Consider the following 24,636-nt stretch of genomic DNA (forward strand, 5'->3'; position numbering starts at 1 on the left):
TTGTATCAGAAAGTCGACTACTGCACTAGGCCAACTGTTACCCTGATCCTTGCCCCAGAAAACTTATGAATTACACAATGACTTAGAAATAATTATCAAGGCCAAATTGATTTAATTGCTGTGGTTTTTAATGTCATAATGTACAACTCATTTCTTTACATAAACAACTAATTCCTGCTTCTATTAACTCAACATTTTGCGCAAAGGACAAAAATATCAGGCATAATACATTTGATAAGAGACCGGAGTGACAGCGGAGAAAGAATGAACAAATCAGACAGGATAACTAGATCAGTCTCCGGAAAAGAATAGTCACTCCCCTGACCATATGAGAGGCGGTGCTTCCGGGCTGATGTACAGTTGCCACAATTCCAGTGACGCAATTCACCAATAGGCAATAATCATAGTGTCGTCTGGATTCCTGACTGGTTTGAACAAAGACAAGAACAATCTGGTTCTGTCAAGTCCCTCTTCACAAGCCGTTTGTCACGGTTCTTCATCAGATTAACCAGGGGTAGCTTCTGTGATACTTGGCGCCAGATTTCTTTCACTGTCCCATTTGGATCTTCGTATTCAAAGTAATGCTTAACCTGAAAGAGAAATAACTTTGAGAACAAGTTTTGCACAATTTACACAAAAGTATGTCACTCTAGCCTATTTGTTCAGCAAATCTCTAAACAAAATACTGAGGGCAGGTTTTGTACTTTGCATATCTGTTCTCTATATTTTCTTCTTGCTTTCATCTTTTGGCGGTAATTAATGACAGAACGCATTATGACATTAAACAGGTATATCAATTTTAATTTCCCTTTCTCCTTCTGCCACAAGTTTTTCTTTACTTATGATAGAGAGAGAGCGAGAGAGAGGGACAGAGAGGGAGTACCTTCTTCAAATCCCGTTGAAATTCCAAAATCCTCTCTGTGCTTACTGTTCTAAGCAATTTCACCAAGTATCCTGGCTGCACAGCGGTATTTGTATCGACAAAAATTGCAACTTTCCTGTAGTCTATGACATCTTCAAAAGGCAACTCAATATAGTCGCTTACAACAACAGGTATACACAAGCTCACAATAGCATCAAAAAGCCGACAAGCTGATGGAGTATCACCCGCTGGATGCAAACAGAACTTTGAAGTGTGCATCCCTCTTGTTGCCTCTCTGCGAGATTCTCTGGACTGTGCACCGTGTTTTATAATAACATCTTCTTCATTCTCAAGCAGTTGGAACAGTAAGTCACGGACCTTTCCCCCCTGGAATTAAACTAGTGAAAGCTTAGCAAACGCTAATCAACAGACATGACTTTATCAAAAGAAACAGAAGCGAAAAAAAAAAACCACACAACATGCAGAGAACTATTGCATGAGCAATGAAAATTAGCAAAAGTCTACAGTACTACACAAAGGAACTTTGCATCCTTCATTGGACTTGAACTTCTTTTCAATTGGGGTTGGTTATTAATGAGCCATAGACCTCTTACAAACACTAGGATCCACAAGGAGCAGAATTTGGCATCACCAAGTCCAAATCCCACTCTAGAATCTTGTATGCAAAGTAGCAGCTACCATGTAAGTTGCAACGACTAATTTGGAAGACCCAAGTTCCCATTCTGGTTCAAGAAGAGGGCAAGGGAGATATAGAGTTGCAAAGATGTGAATGGTCATTCTCAGGTAATGAGCATCAGTCCATATCTGACTTCATCCAAGCTTTAAGTTATATGTGTTAAACTGGTGGATCTGGCTATTTAATTGATGGAAAAAGTACTTATGAAGTAAAAATTTACCATCCTATTGCTAAAGTCATGGGTCAACCATGGTTAATCTATTTAGTTGGAGCAAATGAGCTTTCCTCATATGATATTATGTAGATGTATAAAATTCAAAAGGGTCCCTAGAAGAGTAAAAGAATGCCACTATCGGAAGATTTTAAAGTTTAAAAAGATTACCAACTTAATTACGAAGATATTGATCCAAATCTAAGGGCTACTCATGAACACAGACCAAATAAGATGCAATTAACACCCACAGAATAATGTGTCATGCAACCAATAGTTTTGGATTGCTAATTCTTTTCAGATAAATTTGTCCGATTTATGTTTGGACTGACTAATTAAAGCTTTATGAGAGAGTTTATGCATATATGTTATAACTACATATAAAATGTTAGGCAACACTTTGCATTCTTCTCCAACTAAATTTTTACCATACGAGAAAATAATAAAGCACCTCCCTCCACGGGATATATTTTCCCATATGCATTGGATAACATCTTTAAGTAGCGTAAATTTTACATCCAAAATTAGCCAAAGCTGAGATGATAGGATTCATAATTCTCTTATATGAAAGCAATGGACCAAAGAAGCCTGAAAACTTCACAACTTAACAATTTAGATTAGAGCAAAACTAGAAATTTAGTCGGGTATGCATTATTATGTAGTCAAATGTAAAGCAAAGCAAATATGGTAATTAGCCCAAAATCTTCTTTTGTATTAAATACTGAAAGAATCTTGTTCTTCTGACATTTATAAGGTGAAATATTCACTTGAAGCGACATGGATTATCTTTCAGTCAACCAAATAAGCGATGCATCAATTGGAACAATTGAACTTGAAACAATACAGAGGAATTCAGAGTGGTTAATGGAAAATAGATATGAAGACCAAAAAGTATGTGTTTCATTAGTGTTGAAATAGGAAGAATCTTTGACCTACAAGAGTACTTCTCCAGTCCCTGAAGCATGGATTCTAAAGTACAAAATCAGCAAAACAAATGTTACACCTTCTGGTTTCCAGAAACTTTTTGCATCATGGTGCACATAATAAGCACAAACAAATTGTAGAGTGTCATAAAAAATCTACTGAAAAAAGGCTTTACCTTGGGACTTCTACTTAATACAAGCTCAACAACCCTAACTACCACACATCAGGTAAGCTGAACCTTGTTGGAGATATTCTGAAAATGCACCACAAATCATGTGTTGATTTTCAGTGATAAATTCAGATTCACGGTGACCACTCAGATTAATCAACACAAAAGATACTTATCAATCTGCTAACTCATTCCAAGCAAGTGCAACAATAGCTAGTCTACTTCACTCAAGCTTGCTACATGTAATAGCAGTCTATAAACAAAAGATCCGTCTAAACAAAAAAATCTACTTTCTGTCTTCAGAATAGGTGGTAGTACAGGAAATACAATATGAAACCTTTTGAAAAACAACTGTAAAGAAGTTACCTCCTTTCGATATCTGTTCCCCATAAAGAAAAGCAGTTTATCACGATTCTCAACCCCAACATTGCCTAAATATGAATTAATTCGATGTGAGTACGGCAAAATCACATCTTTCACAAGTGATCCCTGATTGTGTGTCAATCTCCCAAAGTCTGAAACTAACAACACCCCATTTTTCACCCTATCCACCACCTTGTACAAAGCATTAGGATCCTGACATATAAACACATGGTCCCACCCATTATTCCTCTTCCAATACTCCTGATTTTCCAACCACTCTATTAAAGATTCCTGTAACAACAACGAAATAAACATCAGATTACAGAAGGACTTAACAAGAAAGATCAATGAAGGAAAACAAATAAGCATTTATTGGCACAAAAAAAAAATCCAGAAGATAAAATGCAACCCGATAGAAAAGCCAATTCAATGCTTATCTCCATTTGAGCTAATAACTCAGTGGAAGACATACTACTGCTGAGTCAATATCTCTAGAAGCAGGAAAAAACCCAAAATTATCAACTAAAAGTCGACAAAATAGAACCTAGAAATTCAGAAATACAAAAAAAAAAAAAAAAAAAATGTTGCACATATTAGGTCCAGCATAAGCATTCAAGTACAAGTTTGTAGATAGACAGTGAAAACTCCATGTTGTTGGTCCATTCAATGTCATGGTTGCCTCAATCAATGCCTTCACCTTTTAAAATGAACTAAATGCGTGCAAAATTTAACAGCAAATTTAACAGCGATTATACTGTGTACCCGACAATCCCTGACAAACAGCCAAGCATTCAGATAAAATGGTGCAAACTCAGGCTATAAATAGCTCGATTAGATAAACTAAAAGAATCATGATTAAACTGGAAAAAGCTGAAGAGTTTACATAAGACGACTAAGAATGCATATTTCTTCCAACAAAAACAGCCAGTAGTTCAATTGAGATTACTAAGATAACAAATCTACCCTCTTAAAAACGGTCAATGGAAGAACAAATATCGCAAAAAAAAATTTCACAAAATCGAGCCAAAAGCAAAAAACATTACATAGACATTTCAACTTAATCTCCTCTGAAAGTCAAGAAACTCAATTAAATTCAACTCAATAGTAAAACAGCATTTTTTTTTTTTAAAAAAAAACCACCTGCATTTCCTCATCACTATACAACGACGGAGCCGCCGCACCCAGAGTCCCCGGCCGATTCAAGTTAACCACGAGACTGAGCGACGAGAAGAACGGGACGTAAAAAAGATCAGCCTGGTCAGGATCATAAACCCGAGCAACAGCCGAGTCAACTCGGTCATGACTCGGCCGATTCAAGTCCCTAAACAAGTACCACTCGGCAGAATGCTGGTGGCCGGGATACTTGAGCAACGCATCGTCGGTCTTAGCCTCACCTCCCCTGGACTTCTCATAGCTCTCAATCACCCCGTAAGTCAACTTCCTGGGCAAATCGTACACGTAAACCTTCACCTTGTTCGCCTTATCATCAACGTAACCATCATGAATTTTCTGCTGGATGTAGAAATTGGGGGAGGAGAGAACGAAGTAGAGGGCAAAGAGGGAGAAGGAGAGGAGGGAAGCCAAGGTTAGGGTTGGTTTGATGAAGGATTTGCGGGGCATCTTGTGGGAGGAGGAGAAAGAAGAATTGGGGAAAACATTGAAGAAGGGGGATTTGGAATTGGGAGGAGGTGATCTGATTTTGGGCCTTGGGTTCATCTCATAGTAGTAAAAGTTCTTTTGTCTGGGCGAAATTCAGACAATCAGATCTTGCAACTGTAGTTTTGAGGCAGTTTGGTTGCAAGTAAAATCCACACCACGACACTGATCCCCGCAGTGAAGGCGTCCTGTATTGGAGACAGTTTCTTATTTTCGAGCATGAATAACTTATAATTTAATGGCCTCGCAGAGGGCAAGTTTTGGCATAAGATTGGCCAAAATTAGGTTATTTTTAAGGGTTTGTCTAACGACTGTTCTATCCAAATGGGCAATTGTTAACATATATTTCAACGTATACTTCATGTATCATTTTTTTATTTAAAAATATAAAATTAATTAGAAAAAATAAATAAATATGAAAGAAGATATATAAGATAAGATACGAAATGATGAGAACATGAGATCAACGATGTTTAAATCATACGTTTGGTTGATCCATCGAAGCTCAACAAACCCGCATCCCTTCCTTAGTTTTAGTGTGTTCAAGTTAGTTATAACTGTTAGTAAGTCATCGTGTTTGAGCATTTTCTTAGTGTCTTTTGTTTGAGTTAATTCTATCAATATTAGTTGGATAACTAGTGTTAGTTAAGAGTTAACTTGAGTCGTTAGTTTGATGAAAATACACGGCTAAGGTCATGTTGATCATAGTTGAGCCAATTTAGGGTTAGGTATTATTAGCTTTAGCCGAACTAGAGTTAGATTTTTGAGTCTTGTAAAGGCTATAAATAAGTCTTAAGTTTTTTTTTTATGTTTTTATTATTAGACATAGAATAAGAATTTGAGAAAATTTCAAATTTCTTTCTTGTGAGAAAGAGCTCTTTTAGCTTGTGAAAGCCGACCTTGAGAATTTTAGAGTAGACCTAAGATGATCTTCGACTTATCAATCAAGTAATCGCTTCGATTGTGGCGTCGTTCTACCGTCTTAATCTTTCTTGAGCAGTCCAAGATTGATTAAGGACTTCCATCCCAAATGTTGAACCTTAATTCTAGATCTGGCTTTGTGGTTCACGTTTTTATTCATTTTGACGTATCGAGAATCGTATTAGTTGGTATCAGAGTTAGTTGGAGGTATCAACATTATATCCTTTTTTGTATTGTTTATTTTCTTGTTGTCTTCGTAAGTTTTCCTTGTTTCAAATTTGTCTGCGTTTGTTTTGCTTGTGTCGTTAGCCTTCTTGCTAGGGTATCGTTTGTTTCAACCTCGCTGTTGGAATTTGTGTAGTTCCATTCATGTCTTGTTTTGTGTTTTTGTCCGTTTCTGTATCTTGTCTTGTTTGTGTCAAAGTCTGTCCGAAGTACCTTGTGTTCAGTCGCTAGGGTTTGCATCTTTTTTAGTTGTCCGCATTTCTTCCCTTGCTGTCCGTGTGTTGTTTCTTTGTTCAAATCATGTTTTGTCTTGTTTGGTGTTTGATTGTCTTGTTTCGTGGAGTCTTGTGCTGTCTAGAGTCAAAAATAACAAAAAAATTCTGGTTGTACCTCTTTTCTTAGATAATCTGTGGCTATTTTCCTTATGTTTCAAGTGTAATCTATGGCTGGTTCTCTTGTTGATCGGAAGTACTTGCAGTTCTGGATTTCTAGACCTAAAATCTTGAATTTCTTGAACAACTTCATGAAAATCTTGAAGTTCTTGAGTTACAAAGTAGGGTTTCTTGAGAATTTTGAATCAAAGTTTCCAAATCTTGAACTTTTGAAAATCCTAAGCTCATTTTCTTGAACTTGAAGTTGCGGCATTCTTGTTTCTTAAAATTTGGTGATCTGAAGTGAAAAGAAAAGAAAGGAAGAAGAATCTGGTCAGTTAAAACAAAAGGGAAACACAATCGGACCACAACCTAGAGTTTAGAAACAAGAAGACAAATTTGATTGGAAAACCAAGGTTGACTTGAAATTTGTTTCCAAATTCAGGACTTTTAATCCTTGTTGGGTTTGGTTTACTTTTTCCAACTACAAATCCAAAATATACTTAGAAAACATCCTAAAACAGTATCTTGCTTCTTAGGATTGAATCCAAAGCCATTTGGATTAGCTTCCAAAATTTCTAGCAACAAACACAATCAGGTAGAGTCATCTCTAGGTTCCAAAAATTTCTACTGAGTTGAGCGTGATAATGAGATTGTGGGGCATGAGGTAAAAATCAAGAGAAGTGACAAAGCAAAAGAGAGTGAACATTCAAAAGAGTTGAGTGGAGAATATCCTACAAGTGAATCGGCCATAGTGGAAAGAAATGAGAGAAAGCAAATATTTATTGCAAAATCTAAGGATGTGAGGAGAGCTTATGGTTTTACTAACGATCTTAACTTTGCTTTGGTTAGTGTTTCTTATTTTGTGTAGGTTAAGCAAAGTGTAATCGCATTAATCTTAAATTGTTCCATTTCTATATTCATTGGAGAGTTAAAGAACTTTCATGGAGTTTATGTCTTAAGTGTTGTTTCTTGTTGCTATCAACATATAATTAATCTCTCATCTAGGGTTAGTTTACTTGTTGATAAGCCAAATGTCATTTCAAAGGCGTAACTACACTTGAGTTTTGTTCTAAACTTCCATATTATTTAGATAATGATGTTCCATACTTTCATTGTCAATTTTTTTGTCTTTACATGATGAAATTTGTCTCTTATTTGCAGATTTTAAAAGCTTTCCATTTTTGTCTTGTTCCACCTGTGCAATTTGTGACGGCTAAACAACAACTAGTGGTGGATTTTACAACTTTGCACAACCAGATTTGAGGGTTTGCTAGCCTAATTGAGTATTGTTATGAAGATCCTTAACTAGTAGATGCAAATGGTAAATTTTCGACTGATTTCACATCTACTAATACTTATTGGGTGACTTCTTGCATAGGTTCAGATTTCACAAACCATTCCAAAAGGCTGATTCGAGCGCTTATGGAAAATGGTTATGAGGGACAAAGAGCAGAGTGGCTCTATAACCAGCTTCGTGCGCATTGGTTCATACCTTTGTTGAAGACTTTACTTGTGTGCTTCTTGCAACTACATAAGCGACATGCAACTTGGTATGTTCTCACAAAGGTGTTGCCTGAGCTGTTACATTCTTTCCAATATATTGATTTGTGAGCAAATTGCTTTCAAGAGGAGGGGAACGGCGAGAATATGGGATCAATGATGTTCAAGTCATACGTTTGGTTGATCCATTGAAGCTCAACAAACCCGCATCCCTTCCTTAGTTTTAGTGTGTTTATGTTAGTTATAATTGTTATTAAGTCATCATATTTGAGTGTTTTCTTAGTGTCATTTGTTTGAGTTAATTCCAGCAATATTAGTTGGATAACTAGTGTTAGTTAAGAGTTAACTCAAGTCATTAGTTTGATGGAAATACGCGGCTAAGGTCATGTTGACAATAATTGAGCCGATTTAGAGTTAGGTTTTATTAGCTTAAGCTGGACTGGAGTTAGGTTTTTGAGTCTTATAAAGACTATAAATAAGTTTCACGTTCTTTTACATTTTTATTATTAGACATGGAATAAAAATTAGAGAAATTTTCAGATTTCTTTCTTGTGAGAAAGAACTTTCTTGGCTTGTGAAAGCCAACCTTGAGAATTTTAGAGTAGTCCTAAGGTGATTTCCGACTTATCAATCAAGTAATCATCTTGATTGTGGTGTTGTTATAACCATTTTAATCTTTTTTGAGCGGTCCAAGATTGATTAAGAATATCCATCCCAAACATTGAATCTCAATTCTAGATCCAGGCTTGTGGTCAATGTTCTTGATTTGTCTTGGCATATTGAAAATCGTATCAAGAAGGTATAAATTAAATGCAAAGGAGGTTGTTAGTATGTGTATATATATGATAGGTTAAGTAAATATTAAGTGAATGAATTTTAAATATGTTAACGAGTGGCTAATAGGCATCTGTTAGAAAAACACTAATTTTAAAAGGATTTGTGTGACAAATGTATGTTACATTAGAAAAGTGGCTAAACAAGAGTAATAGTAGATAGCAATGTTAAATTAGGAAAGTATTTAAATGAGAGTCATATATAGTGAGTGTACATTCAAATAGATTCAATGTTTCTGTATTTAGGTATGGCAACGGTCCCGCCCCCGCCTCCCATCCCTCACGGGATAGGGGTGGCAATTTCCGATACGACCCGAAAACACGACACGAATCTAACACGAAATTAATGGGTTTGAGTTGAGGTTTCGGGGGTTCAGGTCAGAATCGGGTTGAACCCGATGAACCCGAAAAGAAAACAGGTCGATTTCGAGTCAACTCGTGGGTGACGTGATATGACTCGATATGACCCGTTTACGAATTAATAATTTAATAAACATAAAAATTATTTTATCTAACTAAACTAAGTTATTGTTTTTTTTCAAAGGCATTAATTACTTAATCCTAAATGAATTTATTTAACTTGTGTGAAGTTGAAATTATTATATTTGAACAAATAATATATTATATTATTTTTTACTGTTATACTGTTTTAATTTATTTTATATTTGGTTTGGGATAAAAACACTTTTACGGTGTTTAATTTTATTTGGATTTGGTTTGGAATTAGTTATTTAAATTTTTATTACTTGATTATGTAATTAATTTTGTGAGGAATTGATTTTATTAGAAATTACAGTGATAAATTAATAAATTAAAATTAAGTTTCAGGTCATTTCGGGTTGACCCGCTAACCCGAAATTTTCGGGTTCGTGTCAGGTATCCTGACCCGTTTCGGGTTGGTGATTGCCACCCCTATCGCGGGACTAATAAAAATTTGTTGTATAATTTTATTATAGTCAAATTTTGACAAATAATCAAATACTAACATATCAATACATCTCAAAATTATTATCTATTGTAATTTCACAATTGCAACTCATAAAAATAATTAAACAAAAACTATTTGAATAAATCTAATATGATGAAACAAATACAACTAAAATAGTCAAATTTTCACTTTTGATACAAATACAATCACTAAATCATTATTGTATTTTTGTTGACAAAAAAGTGTTGTTGTATCAAGTGTAATTAGGAATTTAGTATAAATATATTAGTAAATTTATTATAACTAATTAATAATTTCTATTAGTAGACATGTATAATTGATAATATCAATTACATATACTAATATACAATATATAATATATATAACTAATAATATTATTATTATAAATTTATAACTAATTAAATTAAATATTATATAATAATTATATACATACATATATATGTATTTTTATATGTATTAATTTTTTTAACGGGTGGCAGGACGGGGAACAGGGTGGAGCAGCCCTGTTTCTAAACAAGGAGAAAAAATTCCCTTGCCCCGCCCTGCCCTACCCCCACCCCATTAGGCCCCGCGGGGCGGATGCCCGCAATTGCCATCCCTATATGTATTTATCACGGTCCAAATCTGATTGCATCCCTTCAGTCCAATTTGAGTCTATTTTAATTTTTTTTCATCTTGAATTTAACGGTTCAGATTGGCCTAAGAAGATGCATGATAGGACCATGAAAAGCAATAGAGTGGATTATAGAGGATCTGTGCTCATTGCTAGTTAAACACGAATGTTTGATCTTAAGCAAGGCATAAGTTAACCAATTTATCCTAAATTTTCAAATAGATAGTCATAAAGCCACTAACTCACAATCCACTTGAGACCATATTATTTCTGCATTTGACTATATACATAATAATAACTTAACTTGGAGTCGTTAAAATAAACAAATGGTTTGTTTAACGGGTGTTCATAGGGCACTTGTATCGTACCGAAACATATCTAATCCAACTCAAACTCTTTCTACAAGAGCCAAGGGCTGATTTGCCACACTTCAGCAGCATACTATTTTTCCAGCATACGTTTCTTGGTAGATCTCCAAATTTTTGAGTCACCCAATAACAAGAGTTTGTTTCCATACTAGGCATCTCAACAACTCGAGGGCTTGAAAGTGCACTTTTTTTCTTTGACGAACTTCCTTGCTTCCTATGATTGGATTATGTAGCTTGTCATTTAATGAAGTTTAGGCTTCAATGGATGTGATACTAGAGGTATATGATATCATGTATGACACCAACTTATTTCTCCATGGATCCAAGCAGTCCAGTGGGACTGCAATCATAAGGAAAAGAAATCAGACATACTGTTGATTTCTAAAGCACGAAGTGCAAAAACCAGACAGTGAGTGGATTTCCTGCAACTTAATTTCCTTATATGGAATTGTTGGGAAGTAAAGAAATGTTACCAGTAATGCCTGTAATAGTGATGTTACAAATTAAACAATGCAAAGTCTAGATAATAGTAGTAATTTTTAACTGAGTTGACAACAGTTAGTGAAGAGGACAATCAATACCAAGAACATTAGATCTGATGATGGACTGCTATCACCAAAACAAACTAAACCACCTAACTTGAAGCTTGGCTCAGAGCATTAGTTGGTTGTTCATAATCTGTTCACAGAAATATCTGCAATAAAGCGCCCAAACGAGATTAATGAGGAGCCACCATCCATCAATGCCTTTCTACCCTTTTCTCCTAAATCTTTGACCCTCTGTCTTACTGGATTTTCAGAATCCATTAACCAGTTAATGGCTTTCTCTATTTTATCTGCCACTACAATCTCATCAGAGTTTTCAAAGCGGTAATCCAATGTCAATTCTACAGCTAGTTCCAGATCCTTCACCAACTGAAATGCATTAGATTGCTGCTCACCATAAACAGGCCATGTTGCAATAGGTACACCATTCCACAAGCTTTCCAGGATAGAATTCCAACCACAATGAGAAACAAAACCTCCAACTGCATGATGTCTCAAAATCTCCACTTGTGGTGCCCAACCACACACCAGTCCTCTATCCTTCGTCCTCTCCAGAAACCCTTTTGGCAGAACATCTGAAAAATTGGCATAGACTTTTGGTTTTGCAGTGAAGTCTTTTGGTGGTGAAGGCTGGACAGACCACAAGAATCTATGTCCACTCTGCTTTAGAGCAATTGCTATTTCTGCTAACTGTGGTGGCTCAAAACCTCCAATGCTTCCAAAGCAGAGAAAAACCACAGACGAGGAGGGCTGATCATCAAGCCATTTCATAATCTTTCGATCAGACTCAGAAAGCTTTTTTGTTATGTCAAGGTTTATCACAGGTCCAACTGTGTAAACTTGAGGTGATTCCTTATCTGCTGTTAGAAAATTAATGGCATGGGATTCTAATTCTGCAAATGTGTTTATGATGAATCCTTTTGCCTTTTGAAACTGCGTACCGTGACTTAAGAATGACGAATAACCACCATGTTTATTGAACAGAAAAGATGGTAAAACTCCTGAGGGTACAAGGTTAGCAAATGCTGGAATGCTGGAATCGGGATCAGAGATGCTAAATTCAGTTCCACTCAGGGAATGACGAATTGGGAGGTAAAGAACAAGGCCAAGAAACGCAGCACTTGAGGTGCAGAAGACATAAGAAGGAATACCAAGCTCATTCGCTACATCAATCATTGAACTGCAAAATAAATCAATCACTAACCCTGCAAGATGAGTTCCTGATTTGGGCAGAACATGGTTAATTATTGCATCTTTGACAAGACACTTATGCTTCTCTATGTAAGCAGCAAAGTAGCTCTCATTTGAACTCTTCAATTCGGAAGGTGGTGGATCTACCTTAGGTAAGCTGATGAATTGTATATTAGAGCTACTAACAGAGGCAGCCAATTCTTGAATGAAGGAATCAAGATCTAGTGATGATGACTTCATGAGAAGTACAGTTACTGATATTCCTCGGTCAACTTCAGATAGGCGCTTTGCAAATTCGATCTCGGAAACAATATGACCTCTTCCTGGTGCTGCAACAAAGACCAGCTCATTCTTCATATTTTCAGGTGTTAAAGTTTTAGGAATTCTTGGTTCACTTTCTCTTGGGGGGAGGCAACAGATTCAGACTGTGTTCTGTGCTGATTAGCTCACAACCTCAAAAACTGTGGCAAAGAATGATGGAAAACGTGAAGTTTCCGATTCCATCAGTTTCCATAGGATTTGACCTTACTTAAGTTTATTGCAGTAAGCCTCCCCAAGGTTTACTCTCATTCGCAGGTTATCCCTTAAGGTATTTTTTGAGCCAGTTCTAATCCCTCTATTGAGTGTTACTGTTCTGTATTTACCTTGCTATAAATAAGATGCAACATGCCTAGTTTAAGTTTTGGAGCTCATCCTCTGTTGCCAAGTTTCAGTACACAATTGGGGCACCAGTGACCAATAAGTGGAAATTGCACATGTGGTCAAAGGATAATAAAATTTCAAAGCAGATGGGGTTTATGGGAAAAGCTTGCACCTGTGGTCTAACTTCTTAAAGTTTGATCTTCATTAGTCAACCCCTCCCCTAGCTTTTTTGTTTTTTCAAAGCTGTGGAACAACTTTTCTCCCTCAGATAAAGTCGGTACTTGCGGTCACTGGAAATATTGGGACGACGTGATTGAGGTACATACCTTTTACAAAAGTGCAAGAACATTTGAAATCATGGGTAAACTACTAATAACTCTAGGGCAGTTTCATCTATTATCGTATTATATTCTAACGTTTCAAAATATTCACTTCACCTCTTTACAATTTCATGTAAATTAAAAATTTAATGAAAAATAGTCTATGTAATGTCATAATTAGTTGAAATACCAATGTTGCTTTTACTTAAATACTAAATTAAACAATGACTTAACCAAATTGTACAAAATCATAAGAGGAGGACTACATAGATAAATACAAAAATTATAGGCGATAAAGTGGATATTTATATAAATTATGGGAGGTTAAGTGAATCTTATGATTTGATCATACGCACTTTTTAGAGCACGTGTGATCTAATTGCCGTAATTGATTATATATTCAGTCCATTTTTCACTTTATATAAAACTATAAAGGGATTATGTGGCTTGAATGCTAGTGGTCTTTAATGATGCTTTAAAATCATAATGGATTTCCAAGAGGCTAGTATTCCTGAGAATTGTAAACGCAGAGAGAGAGAGAGATATATATATATATATATATATATATATATATATATATATATATATATATATATATATATCAATAAGGTGTTGCATTCAGTAGATGATTCTTCTTTAATGCTCAGCTAAAATGGAAGAATACATTTAATGAAATGGAAAGACCTGGATTTATTGGATGGAATGACTGTTGAAGTAGTGAGTACAATGAAAAGAATACATATGAATCCAACAGTAGTCCATAATTATTTTCATTTAGCTGATCTAGAAAAGAACATCTGTAGGTTCCTGGGCAAATATTCCTGAACCATAACTTGAATGAAACATGTCAGCTACCAGGGGAAACTGAGAAAATGCAAATAACAAGACAGGAATACAAGCAGCTAGTGCCACTGGAATGATAATCCATGCTATCTTATGGCCATGTACAATTGAAAAGCTTGCACTAAAAGCTATAAGCATGGAAGCTATGGAGAAGAAGAGTGTCATAAGGCCAATGATCAACCTCTTTGGTAATGTTTCCATGAAATCTACTTCTGCATACCGTGAAGTGAGAATAGACAAGAACATCAAGATTGAAGTCACTGATGAGAAGAGAGCAAGTGCATCGGATATGGAAAAGATTATGAAAGCTTTGTCTTTGAGAAAAATTGGTGTGCCTGTGTCATTATTATTGCCTCCAGGTACTGTGAAGATGGCTGCAAACATCACAGTGGTTATGAGTGTAGCAACAAGCATACATGATGAGGCAGTATCCTTCATCCACCTTTCTCCACTTTTAAGTAATGCCTTGTGCTCCTGAGTGAATAACATATGTGGCATTCGTCCTTCTGAATCCCTCATCTCCTTATACAACGGTTGGACATTCTTCTCTACCTCCTTTTAATGGTCAAAGTAATAACATAGTTAAACAATTACAGAAAGCAAGTTAAATCTAGGAAAGGAGACAACATGTGTGAACTAAGTCAGTTACCTTAAACCATAGTAACTCTCTCTGCATTTGTAGGGCTGCTCCTGAAACTATGTTTAATCTATTTGGGGCTGCTAACTTAGCAGCAAGGTGTAATATGTTACTGTTATTTGTGCTTTTGTAAGATGTAATCAAATCTTTAAGAGCTCCTATTTGGTAAATTAGTTTGAAGATCCTTTCTTGGCGGTGTATGACTGCAATGTGAAAGAAGCTTTGGCTTTGTTCATCCACCTTCCAAATGAGATCAGGATAGGAGCGCAGTAGCTCAACAATGAACTCAAAGTTTCCACACTCCGCAGCAACAAAAAGAGGTCTTGATGGACCTCTGAGTAACTTCCCAATTTGCGAGTCATCCAACAACATAACCTGTTTCCAAATGCATTTCAATAACTCGAGAGCTTGGAAGTGCTTCAGTTTTCTCTCAAATACTTCTTGGATTCCTAACATTCGTAAAACAAAACCTAGCCCACTTAGCTGATTCAAGTCAGTTGCTCAAAAAAGAAAAAACAAGAACTGTTGTTAACCATGCATTACCTATCTTTTCTGTTGCACGATGAAGAAGTCTATCGAACAATAGGTGCGCTGCAAAGATATATTTAGGAATATGTTCACTAACTGTAAAATAGATCAAATGCTGACTGATACTCAGTTTTTACTTTATAATGCTGAGTTCCCAGAAAATGGAGATAAATAGAGTAGTTTCTTGGAGCAGAAAATACTTGTCTCTCCCTTAGATTCTGTCATTCAGAAATTTTATCCCCTCCAACATATGGTGTAAATGTATACGCTTCAGCATTTACTCACCTCTGGTACATTTGTCATTCTGGTCTACCGTCTTGCTAAACTTATAAGAAGATTTCTTCCATAGGTGCAGTTTGACCCCTGAGAAAATATCTTAGCACATGTAACTGCTTGGTGACCACTAGTATAATTGGTTCACATGAAAATGCATAAATTCTGACTGCTAGTTTGTTTTCCCTACACATAACTAATCTTCAACACCATGCCAATAATTGCATGATAACTGCACTGGTGTAAAGACACTTTGTCTTGCATATCAAGGTTTCATTTTAGCAGTTTCAGTGCATGTGTGAGAGGAAGCGAGTGTGCAGGGCATACCATGACCTTGCATTCTTATTCAGAGTTTTCTATTCCTTTAATATTTTCTTATAGTTGGCATGAAAGGAAAGTTGTTCTGAGCATGGCTTACTACGGTAGAAATGGCAATGCTTGATAACCTTATTCATTTATACCATAGACAAAAGAAACATGTCAAAACAAATTTAGTCTTCCATAACCTGAAATTTCAAAATTAATAGATTTGCTGGACGAACACTTTTACTAGAAAATACACAAAGGAGACTGGTTGAAGGTGTCAATGGGAACAGATTAACCTACAAGGGTAAATGCATCTCTGCCAGACTCCCAGTCCATTCTTGGAACAGAATGCTGAAGGCTTTCGTGCCAAAACATGAAGTGCTGTCTCCCCGTTAGGATCACGTTCAACTGCCAATTCTGGTTTGCATTGAATTATATGCAGAGCTACATCTGAGGACAGCAGGGGAAACCAAATGAGCCTTATCCACTTACCCTTGGAATTAGTCAAATATTAAATGATAATATTGTCTTACCATATAGATCGGTACTTATAGTTGCAATAATCAGGCTAACGTAGTCTTCTTTGGTTAAACATTGAGGATCAGTTACTGACACAAGATACCACACCATATCTCTATAACCTAGTAAGGCTGCCATGTGAAGGGGTGTAACTCCTTTACTACCCCTCACCATTGGCAATTCATTATTCTTTGCCACCATCAATTCTGCAATCCTTGTAATTCCAGATGCTGCTGCAAAGCAAAGTGCCGTGTTACCAAATTTGTTTTGTGCAGCCAATTCTGGTGGATCCATTAATTCAACCAACTCCTCAACAAACTTGACTTGTTTGGCACCAGCAGCAATGTGGAGAGCTCTTTCCCAGCCTTTAGTGATTGTTGCGGTTAAAGCCCCAGGGTACCTTGTCATAAATGCTTTAGCCCTTTCCCAATCACCCTTAAGCGCAGCTTGGTACAAGGGTACGTAAATGGTAAGATTTTTGGCAGATGGAGTGCCTGCATTTCAAAACCACAAGAGTCATAAATATTATCCACTGATCCTGGAACTTAGGACTTTTAAGAGCGCCAAAGTTGCAGTCTAAACACACGCCAAAGGAATTTTCTTTAGACTAACTGAAAAAATCAAATTTTGGTGAAATAAATGGAATTTATTCTACTTGTCTCCTGTCTGAGATGTATTCAAAACATTAACCGTCCAATAGCATAGTAGGTTGCGTCAGAAGTTCTGCAAAAGAACTCTTTAAGACTTTACTCACTCAGGAATATGAAAAGTCTGTGACAAGAGTGATAGACTCAATGGTATACACCAAGGGTAGATTATATCCTAATTATCACTCCCTTCATCCCTCTTCCTAGAATGAGGTTAGATTCTTGCTGTGATGAATTCCACCTCTCCCACTCTTTTTCCTGCCCGCAGCCCCACGCAAACACTGGCCACACAAACAGCCGCTTCAGAAAAGAACTTGAATAGAAACTCTTTTCTTCATTGTTCCATTTGATAATGCAAGAGAGTTAATTGTAAAACAACCCCTCAAGTGGTTGTTTGTGATCCGACTAATCGTTCTTCCCAAGCTCCTAACTTCAGAACATGCATCTTTGTACCCTAACAATCTATTAAGATTAGCTTTTTTTTTTTTTCCAACAAGTAATGCTCGACCATAATCTTAATAATACAATATGACTTGAAAAATGTATAGTGTTGACAGGCAAAATATGAACAAAAATGCCATACATTGAAGACAAATGAGAAGGGCTTTCGGTAAATTGTGTGAAACAGAAGCATAAATTCAAGAATCAAGAGAAAAATTGAACAAGAAATACTCAACTGGCTTCCCAGTATGGAGGATGGAGCATCTGTGCAGAAACAGTCCTATTATCATGTTCCATCCCATTCTGGATGATGTGATCAGATTGATCTCCAACGGGTACATTGTAAGAAAGCTGAACTGAAACAACATGTTGTGGAATGGTGGCAGTAGCATAGCCTGTTGCCTGATCAGAAGTTCCTGAGCCTGGACCAGAGAAGCTCTCAGGGAAGCATGATTGTATTGATAGAGTTCTTTCCAATTGCAGCTTCCTCACACCTGCCATTTTCTTTAACAACAAGCTTAACGTGGTAAACTTGTAGTTAAGTTAGTCCTGCGTTTACTTCACAAGTATAAATCAATCTGACAAAAGAAGCAAAAGCATTTTAGAGATCATAGGAATGAAAGGTTTAATAGAGCAAATGAACTGAACAAGTCAACCAAGTCACTTACTGGGAATTTCCTTTCTGTGTACTATTACCGAGTTAGGTGATAACTGATAAGGCATTTTTAGAAACTTTTTTCTCAAAATAAAATTGATTTTGAGACTTTTTGGATCATTCTAATTGGGTCATATTAACTCAAGTCATACTAATCTTGACTTTGTTATTTCCGCTATTAATGCGGACATTTGTTGATAATAAAATTTGTGGTTGTTTACAAAAAAAAAAAAAAAAAAGAAGAGAGAAAATTTTGAGAAAATACGAGAACTTTGTAGGTTTTTGCTTTGAGATAATGAATTTAACAAAGAATGAAAGACACTAAGCTGATAATTTGGTATTCATTGGAAACCTTTGCTTTCTTGGCTATTCTCCAAACCAAAATAAAGTCTATCACTTCTTTCTTATATCTTCTTCCTCCTTTTCTTTCCTCATGCCGGAGCCAAAGTCTAGTCTTCATGGAATTAAAGTACTTTTGCTTACTTTTCTCAGAGCAAGTAAAATAGTTTCTCATACATACAATACAAGTGATTGATAGAACAAATTTGGACCTCAGGAAATGTTGGCATCAGCATACCAATTCCATCCTCACCATAGAACACGCTACTCCTTCCTTATCCAAAAAACGAAGAAGTAATACTTTCTCAGGCATTTCTTAGATATGGTGGCAACGTAGTTGGGACGTTCGTACGTGGAAAAACTTTGCAAGGCCTTTCATTTTCTTTCCAACAGAAACAAAAAAGGATTACGTCTTTGAAACACGGTTTACATTTCCAATAGTCAAAATGGATGTTGGAATTATTTGTCAAGTTCCCTAAGAGATCAGTTTGCATTAAAAATGTCCTTCTCTTGCAAAAAGTTTTCTCCAAATATAAAACGGGTTATCCTCTAGAGAGAAAGGATTATATTGCATGGTAGAATGGGGAGATCCTGTAAGTAAAGGGACATATCTACAAACATTAAAATTTGGTCTGAAATTTCAAGAAATTGAGACAAAAAAAAAAAAGAAGGAAAAAATGCATTAAGAATATAAAAAAAGTCTCATGGTGTCGTAGGTTTGCGCTATCCCAAAATTAATTTCTTTTGGGATAATTTCAAAAAGCTCCCTTGAGATTTGTAACAATTTCATTTAGCATCCCTGAACTTTAAGAAATATCACTTGTCTCCCTTGTTTTTAATTTTTGTAACATTGCCAACCCATTTCAAAATATATTATTAAAAAAGTTCATTTGTGGATAGAGAATATAATTTCATTCTAATATTGTCCCTTTTCTTGTGAACCATTTTGTTTACATAACAAATATAGTTAATCTCTTAAATTTTGAACACTTGGCCAATGTGATTTTTAATTAGGAATTACGAAGTGTTAATAATGTTGAAAGACCTATTATTAATTTTGTGTCATTAGTTTGCACAAGAAATATGATAAAATTTTGAAATTCTAAACAGAGTGTCGACCATAAAAATGCAAAACAGCAAAAGCTTTCCTTTCAATGTGTGAACACCTTATTACCACGAGGATGGAATTTGACGTGAGATTTGTACGAAGACCCGCCAGGACCACGGAAATTAGCATGTAGGTCCATCTATAGGACCAAGACATTACCAAGAAACTCTCTGTTGGTGGTTGAGCCTTAAAATAAATAAACTCCAACAAAAGGTCCTGAGTGGAAGAAGACTAGGGAACCTCCAAGAAGACGTTGAGTGTAAATTTTGGGGCAAATTATATTTTACCTCCATGTGGTTTAGCGTTTTTTATATAACCTCCATATGATTTCAAAAGCTATACATAACTCCCTCATGATTTGGATTAAAGTGTCAAAGTGACGGAAATAGTCACTCGTAACGGAACTTCTAAAAATGTCGAAATTATTCGTATAAATACATGACACATTAACCCCGTATGATTTTTTTATTTTACTATATAACTCCCTTATGATTTAATACTTTACCATATAACTCTCTTATGGTTTTCAAAATATACACATAACCCCCCTTGGTTAATAAACAATTTTCAACTTTACATAAGGGTATTTTTGACATTTTAGATGACTCCGTTACGAATGGTCATTCCCGTTACTTTAACACTTTAATCCAAACCATAAGGGGGTTATGTATAGTTTTTTAAATCATAGGAGTGTTATGTAAAAAAAACATTAAATCACAGGGAGATAAAGTGAAATTTGCCCTAAATTTTGCTGTTCATACGACGCTATTGTATTCCAAAACGGCCCAAAATCATCTTGAATTTTTTGTGGCCAAAAACCATTTTGGGTTGTTTTCCATTTTTTGGGGAAACTATTGGGGTCTGAAACAAAATGGTTCTCCATTATTTTAGTGAAACCAAATCTATGTGGAATAGAATGTCCATTTCTTTTGATATTTCATTCATAGTAAAACTTTCTGAAATTGACACTTTACTTAAGAAGATCTTTAGTTTTAATCTCCTAATGTATGATCTATCAATGAGACAGCTCGCCCTACGGGCGTGCTCCACCTGCATTTTGTAGCTACAGAGACAGCTCGAAAGGAGATATGAAATATCGAACTTCGTAGATTCATAGAAAATTATCAATAGATACGTGTGTCCGCACGTACTATGTTGTCCAAAATAGAATCTTACTAGCGCACAAATGCCGACTATAGTAGCTAAAGAAGTTCAAGCTATTAGAGCTTGGAGTTGCTGGATATAGATGTGCCCGACTGAACTAGAGTTTAAGAGTTCTTCCTCTTAACTGAAGTAATTCTTCCAATAGAGCTATTGAGCTAGGAGTTAGAAGATACCCTCGGGAGGGTGTTGGGAGGGGGGAGAGCGAAATGAGGGGGGGGGGGGGGGGGTAGTGTTCCTTTCCTTTGCTTACTACATATACTATAATGACATGCTCTATATACAAAAAGAAAACATCTTTTTCACTAGAACAAAACGAGAGTTTGAAGACCCACTTAATAGATTATACCTCAAAGGGTCTCCTATATATGGCAATTAGGGGTAGGAAAAATGTGGGGAGGGATGGGAAGCTTAAAAAAAAATAATAATAAAGAAAGATGGAAATTGGTTTAATTAAATCTAGCTATATATAAGCTAGCCAACTATTCACTTATTGGGCAAACAACAAAATTCTACATGGTTATCCTTTTGAATTTTAAGTAATGAAAGTTTGCTCCGAGTTTCAAGCTCCGAGCACAATATATAGCACCTTAGAGGATCCATATTCATATTGATAAACTTAAGTTTAATTGCTTTCAGTAGCAAACACTTGGGTAGATGTTTTATATAGATCTAACGATTCAAAATTTATCACACTATCTCACAAATTCAACTATTGAAGATGTGGCAAAATTTGAGTCATTAGGTTTATAAGACCACCAGATTTACCCAAGTTTTTGCCACTTTTAGCTATGGAGAAAACCTAAGATAAATTATTGAAATTTCCAAGTTTTAGCTTTGCTTAAAGCCAGGATAAAGATTTAGCACAAACGCTAATTAAACCTAAGGTTAATGGCCATGAAATTTGTGCAGAACTTAGATTTTGTTTTGTAGCATATGCAAAAATTTATTGTGAAACAATAGCTTTGATGTATTTACCCTGAAAAGTCCTGTTATATCGATGGTTTGAAGATGCCTGTGAGCCTATATCATTTACCTATCTAGAGGATTTTGAATCTCCATACTTGTAAATTAGTTTAATTACACGTTTGGAAATACACCAAATTGACTGCCTCTCAAGTCTGAGCCAATCTTGATGGCAAAATTCTCAGCCAATCTTAATGGCCAAAGTCTCAGCCAATCATTAGGAGAGGCATTGGTGGTTCATTTACTAAATTGTAACTAGTCCTTGAATCCACATTCTGATAAACTGCAGGCAAACACTTGACAGGCCTAGCTAGGTTCTGCATAAAATAGTAGGTTGAAAATTAACCAGCTCAAGTATTAATTGTTCTTATCTGGTTTGAGATTTTGTGCAATGAAGCTGGGAGAAATAGAATATGGATATCTATTATTTCTGGCCATGGGACATTTTATTCTCTTTCTTTACATTGGTAACATAATAATCAACATTGAAAGCTAGCTCTCTATTTCTTGAGCCTGATTTTTTTCCTATTATACTGATTGTGGTTTTGTTAAGCTAGCTGAATCATCATATTAAGGCACAACACTACTACGTACATGACCAAATGTCATTAAAGAAAAAATTGTGGCATCATGCATTAAAAAATTTTCCCCTTATGGAATGCACAAATATGATGCATATATACAGTGTATTATTAATCTGGTACAATAAAGTGTCCACAGTCCAGGCAATGCCATTCCAAAAGGGGGTGACATTTCCATCCTAATCCAGGCAATGTAGAAAGAGATTTTCCCCTGGAGCTGTAATATGGTAAGGAAACTTTAAAAACATATATTAACATCATATAACTTTTATTGAGGTAATAATTACAAAAAATCTCTACTAAGTTTGTGCTATCAAAGAATAATTTAGACAGCAACAAAACAGAAGATAAGGCAGATTAAACTTGGAAAGTCCCATTAATTTACATACCAAAATGCTCATTAAATTGAGGTATGAGTACATTCACATTTGAATCTCTAAATTTTGTCTCATTAATTAGCACTATAAATACTGCCTTCTTAGCCAACTGGGATGTGTTCTCAAGAGTTGTCATTTCTTCCTTCTTCATCAATTGGCAATCTTTCGTTTCTGTCCAGCTTTTGGGCTCTTTTGAATTTATCTCTTCTTGTATCTTTTGAGAAATGGCATCTCACTTCAGTCAGAATTCCAATGATATCACTAGCACCTGGGCGATAACACCCTTTGTTCCCATACCTGGCTTGAATGAACAAAGAGACGGTGACAATCAAAGAAAAGGGTTTTCTAACACTCAAGTAGTTTTCTTGTTCCCTTCTCTTAAAAGATAGAAAAAAAATCTAGAATTTGTTAAAGTTTTAACTTCTCATTTACATTAAGCTTCGATATAGATTTCATTCTTCTTGTACGTTTTGGAATTGACTTGCACCATTTTTGCATTTGGCAGCATTTGGATGTAGCAGTGCAACAAGAAAATGCAGTGGTAATGGCCGATCCCGTTTCCGTTGTGTGGCCAGAAAATGCTGTTAGACCTGAGGTATTGTTGCAAGGACTTCTTTTAAAAGTCGAAATGATTTACATATATATATATATATATATATATATATATATATTGAGCAAGTCGAAATGATATTAAGTTGATGTTAGACGAAAAAGGTCAATAAGCTAATACTGTGACAAGAGGTTTTTTCACTCAACAACTAATTACAAGAAAAATTTCTCAAATAAGTCATTCAACTTGAAGATCTGTCAGTGATAACCATTCTTTCAATCGTGTCAACTGCATGAATTGGATTTTATTATCTTGAGGTGAAATTATTTTCATCCTAAAAGGATTTTGAAAATTGAGAAAGAAAAAGAAAAATTTCAAACAACTTAAAATGTGGGCAAAGAAATGGAAAATAGAGAGAGAGGAAAATAAGAGCAAAGAAAAAAGGCACTTCGGGATGGATTTGTACTTGTAGATTTGCAAGTCATTTGGCAATCACAATGGTTTAATGGTCTCTTAAGGTTTTTTGCCATTTAGTTAATTGGATCCCTTCTTTTTGCAAAACAGTTCATTTTCATGCCTTGAAATTGAGATTGAAGAAATATGATTGTATTCTTTATTTTTTTCTTTCCCCAAAAAAAAAAAATTGCACAAATTTCGAATGTCCCATATTCACTAATACTACCTCCGAACCATGAACAGCACCAGCCACCAGTACTGGTTGAAGAACAACGTCTAATGCTGCCTCCCAGCCATGAACAGCAGCAGCCACCTGAACTGGTTGAAGAACAACGTCAACAGAAGAAAGAAAAGGGAAGACGTCTAAGTTCAGCAAAAATTGTAGCTGTTTCATCCGTTTACTTCAAATTTGTCAAACTACCTGAAGATTCCATGAATCAGGCTGCCTTAGCGTTATGCAATGATGTGAGTTCATCCCTAGGCCAGCCTTCTTAAGACTTCCAAAACCATAAATAGTTAAAATATATCATGCCATGGTTTTGTAACGTTGTTGTCCCTGTGACTATATATACGTGTGTGTATGTGTGTACAGGTTGAGTCTTCTGACTATGATGTGGAATACATGGCACCAGGCGTGAATCAGGAGGCCCTGTTACCATTCCCTGACCTGCTGAAAGGATGGAAGATGGAAACGAGACAACGCCCCAATGGTGCAAGAGATAAGGTACATTGCATTTTCAACTCAAGTAGCACTAGGCTTTGCTTAAGTAGAAATTTGTCCATTTATGGATTATGTTTGTATCAGAAAAGTTATAGGTCTAAATTAACCACAAGAAATTAGCAATATAATGATAATTAGGACTGTGCATATATACAACTATTCTTG

The 24,636-nt window shown here is 35.7% G+C and overlaps 3 protein-coding genes across 3 annotated transcripts; all 3 read right to left on the bottom strand.

The window, feature by feature from the left end:
* Nucleotides 1-82: 82 nt before the first annotated feature.
* Nucleotides 83-5,085, bottom strand: LOC113708066 (probable arabinosyltransferase ARAD1). The gene is made up of 4 exons (XM_027230520.2): nucleotides 4,367-5,085; nucleotides 3,230-3,517; nucleotides 884-1,249; nucleotides 83-590 (listed from the first exon to the last, which is right to left on the bottom strand). The coding sequence occupies exons 1-4, from the start codon at nucleotides 4,940-4,942 to the stop codon at nucleotides 402-404; spliced, it is 1,419 nt and encodes a 472-aa protein (XP_027086321.1). The 5' UTR covers nucleotides 4,943-5,085; the 3' UTR covers nucleotides 83-401.
* A 5,998-nt stretch (nucleotides 5,086-11,083) lies between these two features.
* LOC113707963 (UDP-glycosyltransferase 71K1) lies at nucleotides 11,084-12,870 on the bottom strand. The gene has a single exon (XM_027230374.2). The coding sequence runs from the start codon at nucleotides 12,756-12,758 to the stop codon at nucleotides 11,337-11,339; it is 1,422 nt and encodes a 473-aa protein (XP_027086175.1). The 5' UTR covers nucleotides 12,759-12,870; the 3' UTR covers nucleotides 11,084-11,336.
* Nucleotides 12,871-14,028: 1,158 nt separating this feature from the next.
* Nucleotides 14,029-18,347, bottom strand: LOC113707962 (uncharacterized). The gene is made up of 8 exons (XM_072065328.1): nucleotides 18,226-18,347; nucleotides 17,794-18,135; nucleotides 16,484-16,963; nucleotides 16,251-16,400; nucleotides 15,657-15,734; nucleotides 15,387-15,434; nucleotides 14,856-15,292; nucleotides 14,029-14,761 (listed from the first exon to the last, which is right to left on the bottom strand). The coding sequence occupies exons 2-8, from the start codon at nucleotides 18,056-18,058 to the stop codon at nucleotides 14,147-14,149; spliced, it is 2,073 nt and encodes a 690-aa protein (XP_071921429.1). The 5' UTR covers nucleotides 18,059-18,135; nucleotides 18,226-18,347; the 3' UTR covers nucleotides 14,029-14,146.
* Nucleotides 18,348-24,636: the final 6,289 nt, after the last annotated feature.

The sequence above is a fragment of the Coffea arabica genome, chromosome 9c (genome assembly GCF_036785885.1).
Source record: "Coffea arabica cultivar ET-39 chromosome 9c, Coffea Arabica ET-39 HiFi, whole genome shotgun sequence".
NCBI classification, from domain to species: domain Eukaryota; kingdom Viridiplantae; phylum Streptophyta; class Magnoliopsida; order Gentianales; family Rubiaceae; genus Coffea; species Coffea arabica.

Coding starts and splice junctions, on each gene's coding strand:
- LOC113707963 (XM_027230374.2), bottom strand. CDS start 12,758: ATGAAGAATGAGCTGGTCTTTGTTGCAGCACCAGGAAGAGGTCATATT.
- LOC113707962 (XM_072065328.1), bottom strand. CDS start 18,058: ATGGCAGGTGTGAGGAAGCTGCAATTGGAAAGAACTCTATCAATACAA. Junction 15,735..16,250: donor GCAGAGATGCATTTACCCTT/GTAGGTTAATCT, acceptor ATATTTTCTCAG/GGGTCAAACTGCACCTATGG. Junction 15,293..15,386: donor TCGTGCAACAGAAAAGATAG/GTAATGCATGGT, acceptor TACGAATGTTAG/GAATCCAAGAAGTATTTGAG.
- LOC113708066 (XM_027230520.2), bottom strand. CDS start 4,942: ATGAACCCAAGGCCCAAAATCAGATCACCTCCTCCCAATTCCAAATCC. Junction 1,250..3,229: donor GGAACAGATATCGAAAGGAG/GTAACTTCTTTA, acceptor GTTTAATTCCAG/GGGGGAAAGGTCCGTGACTT. Junction 591..883: donor TTCAACGGGATTTGAAGAAG/GTACTCCCTCTC, acceptor TTTCTCTTTCAG/GTTAAGCATTACTTTGAATA.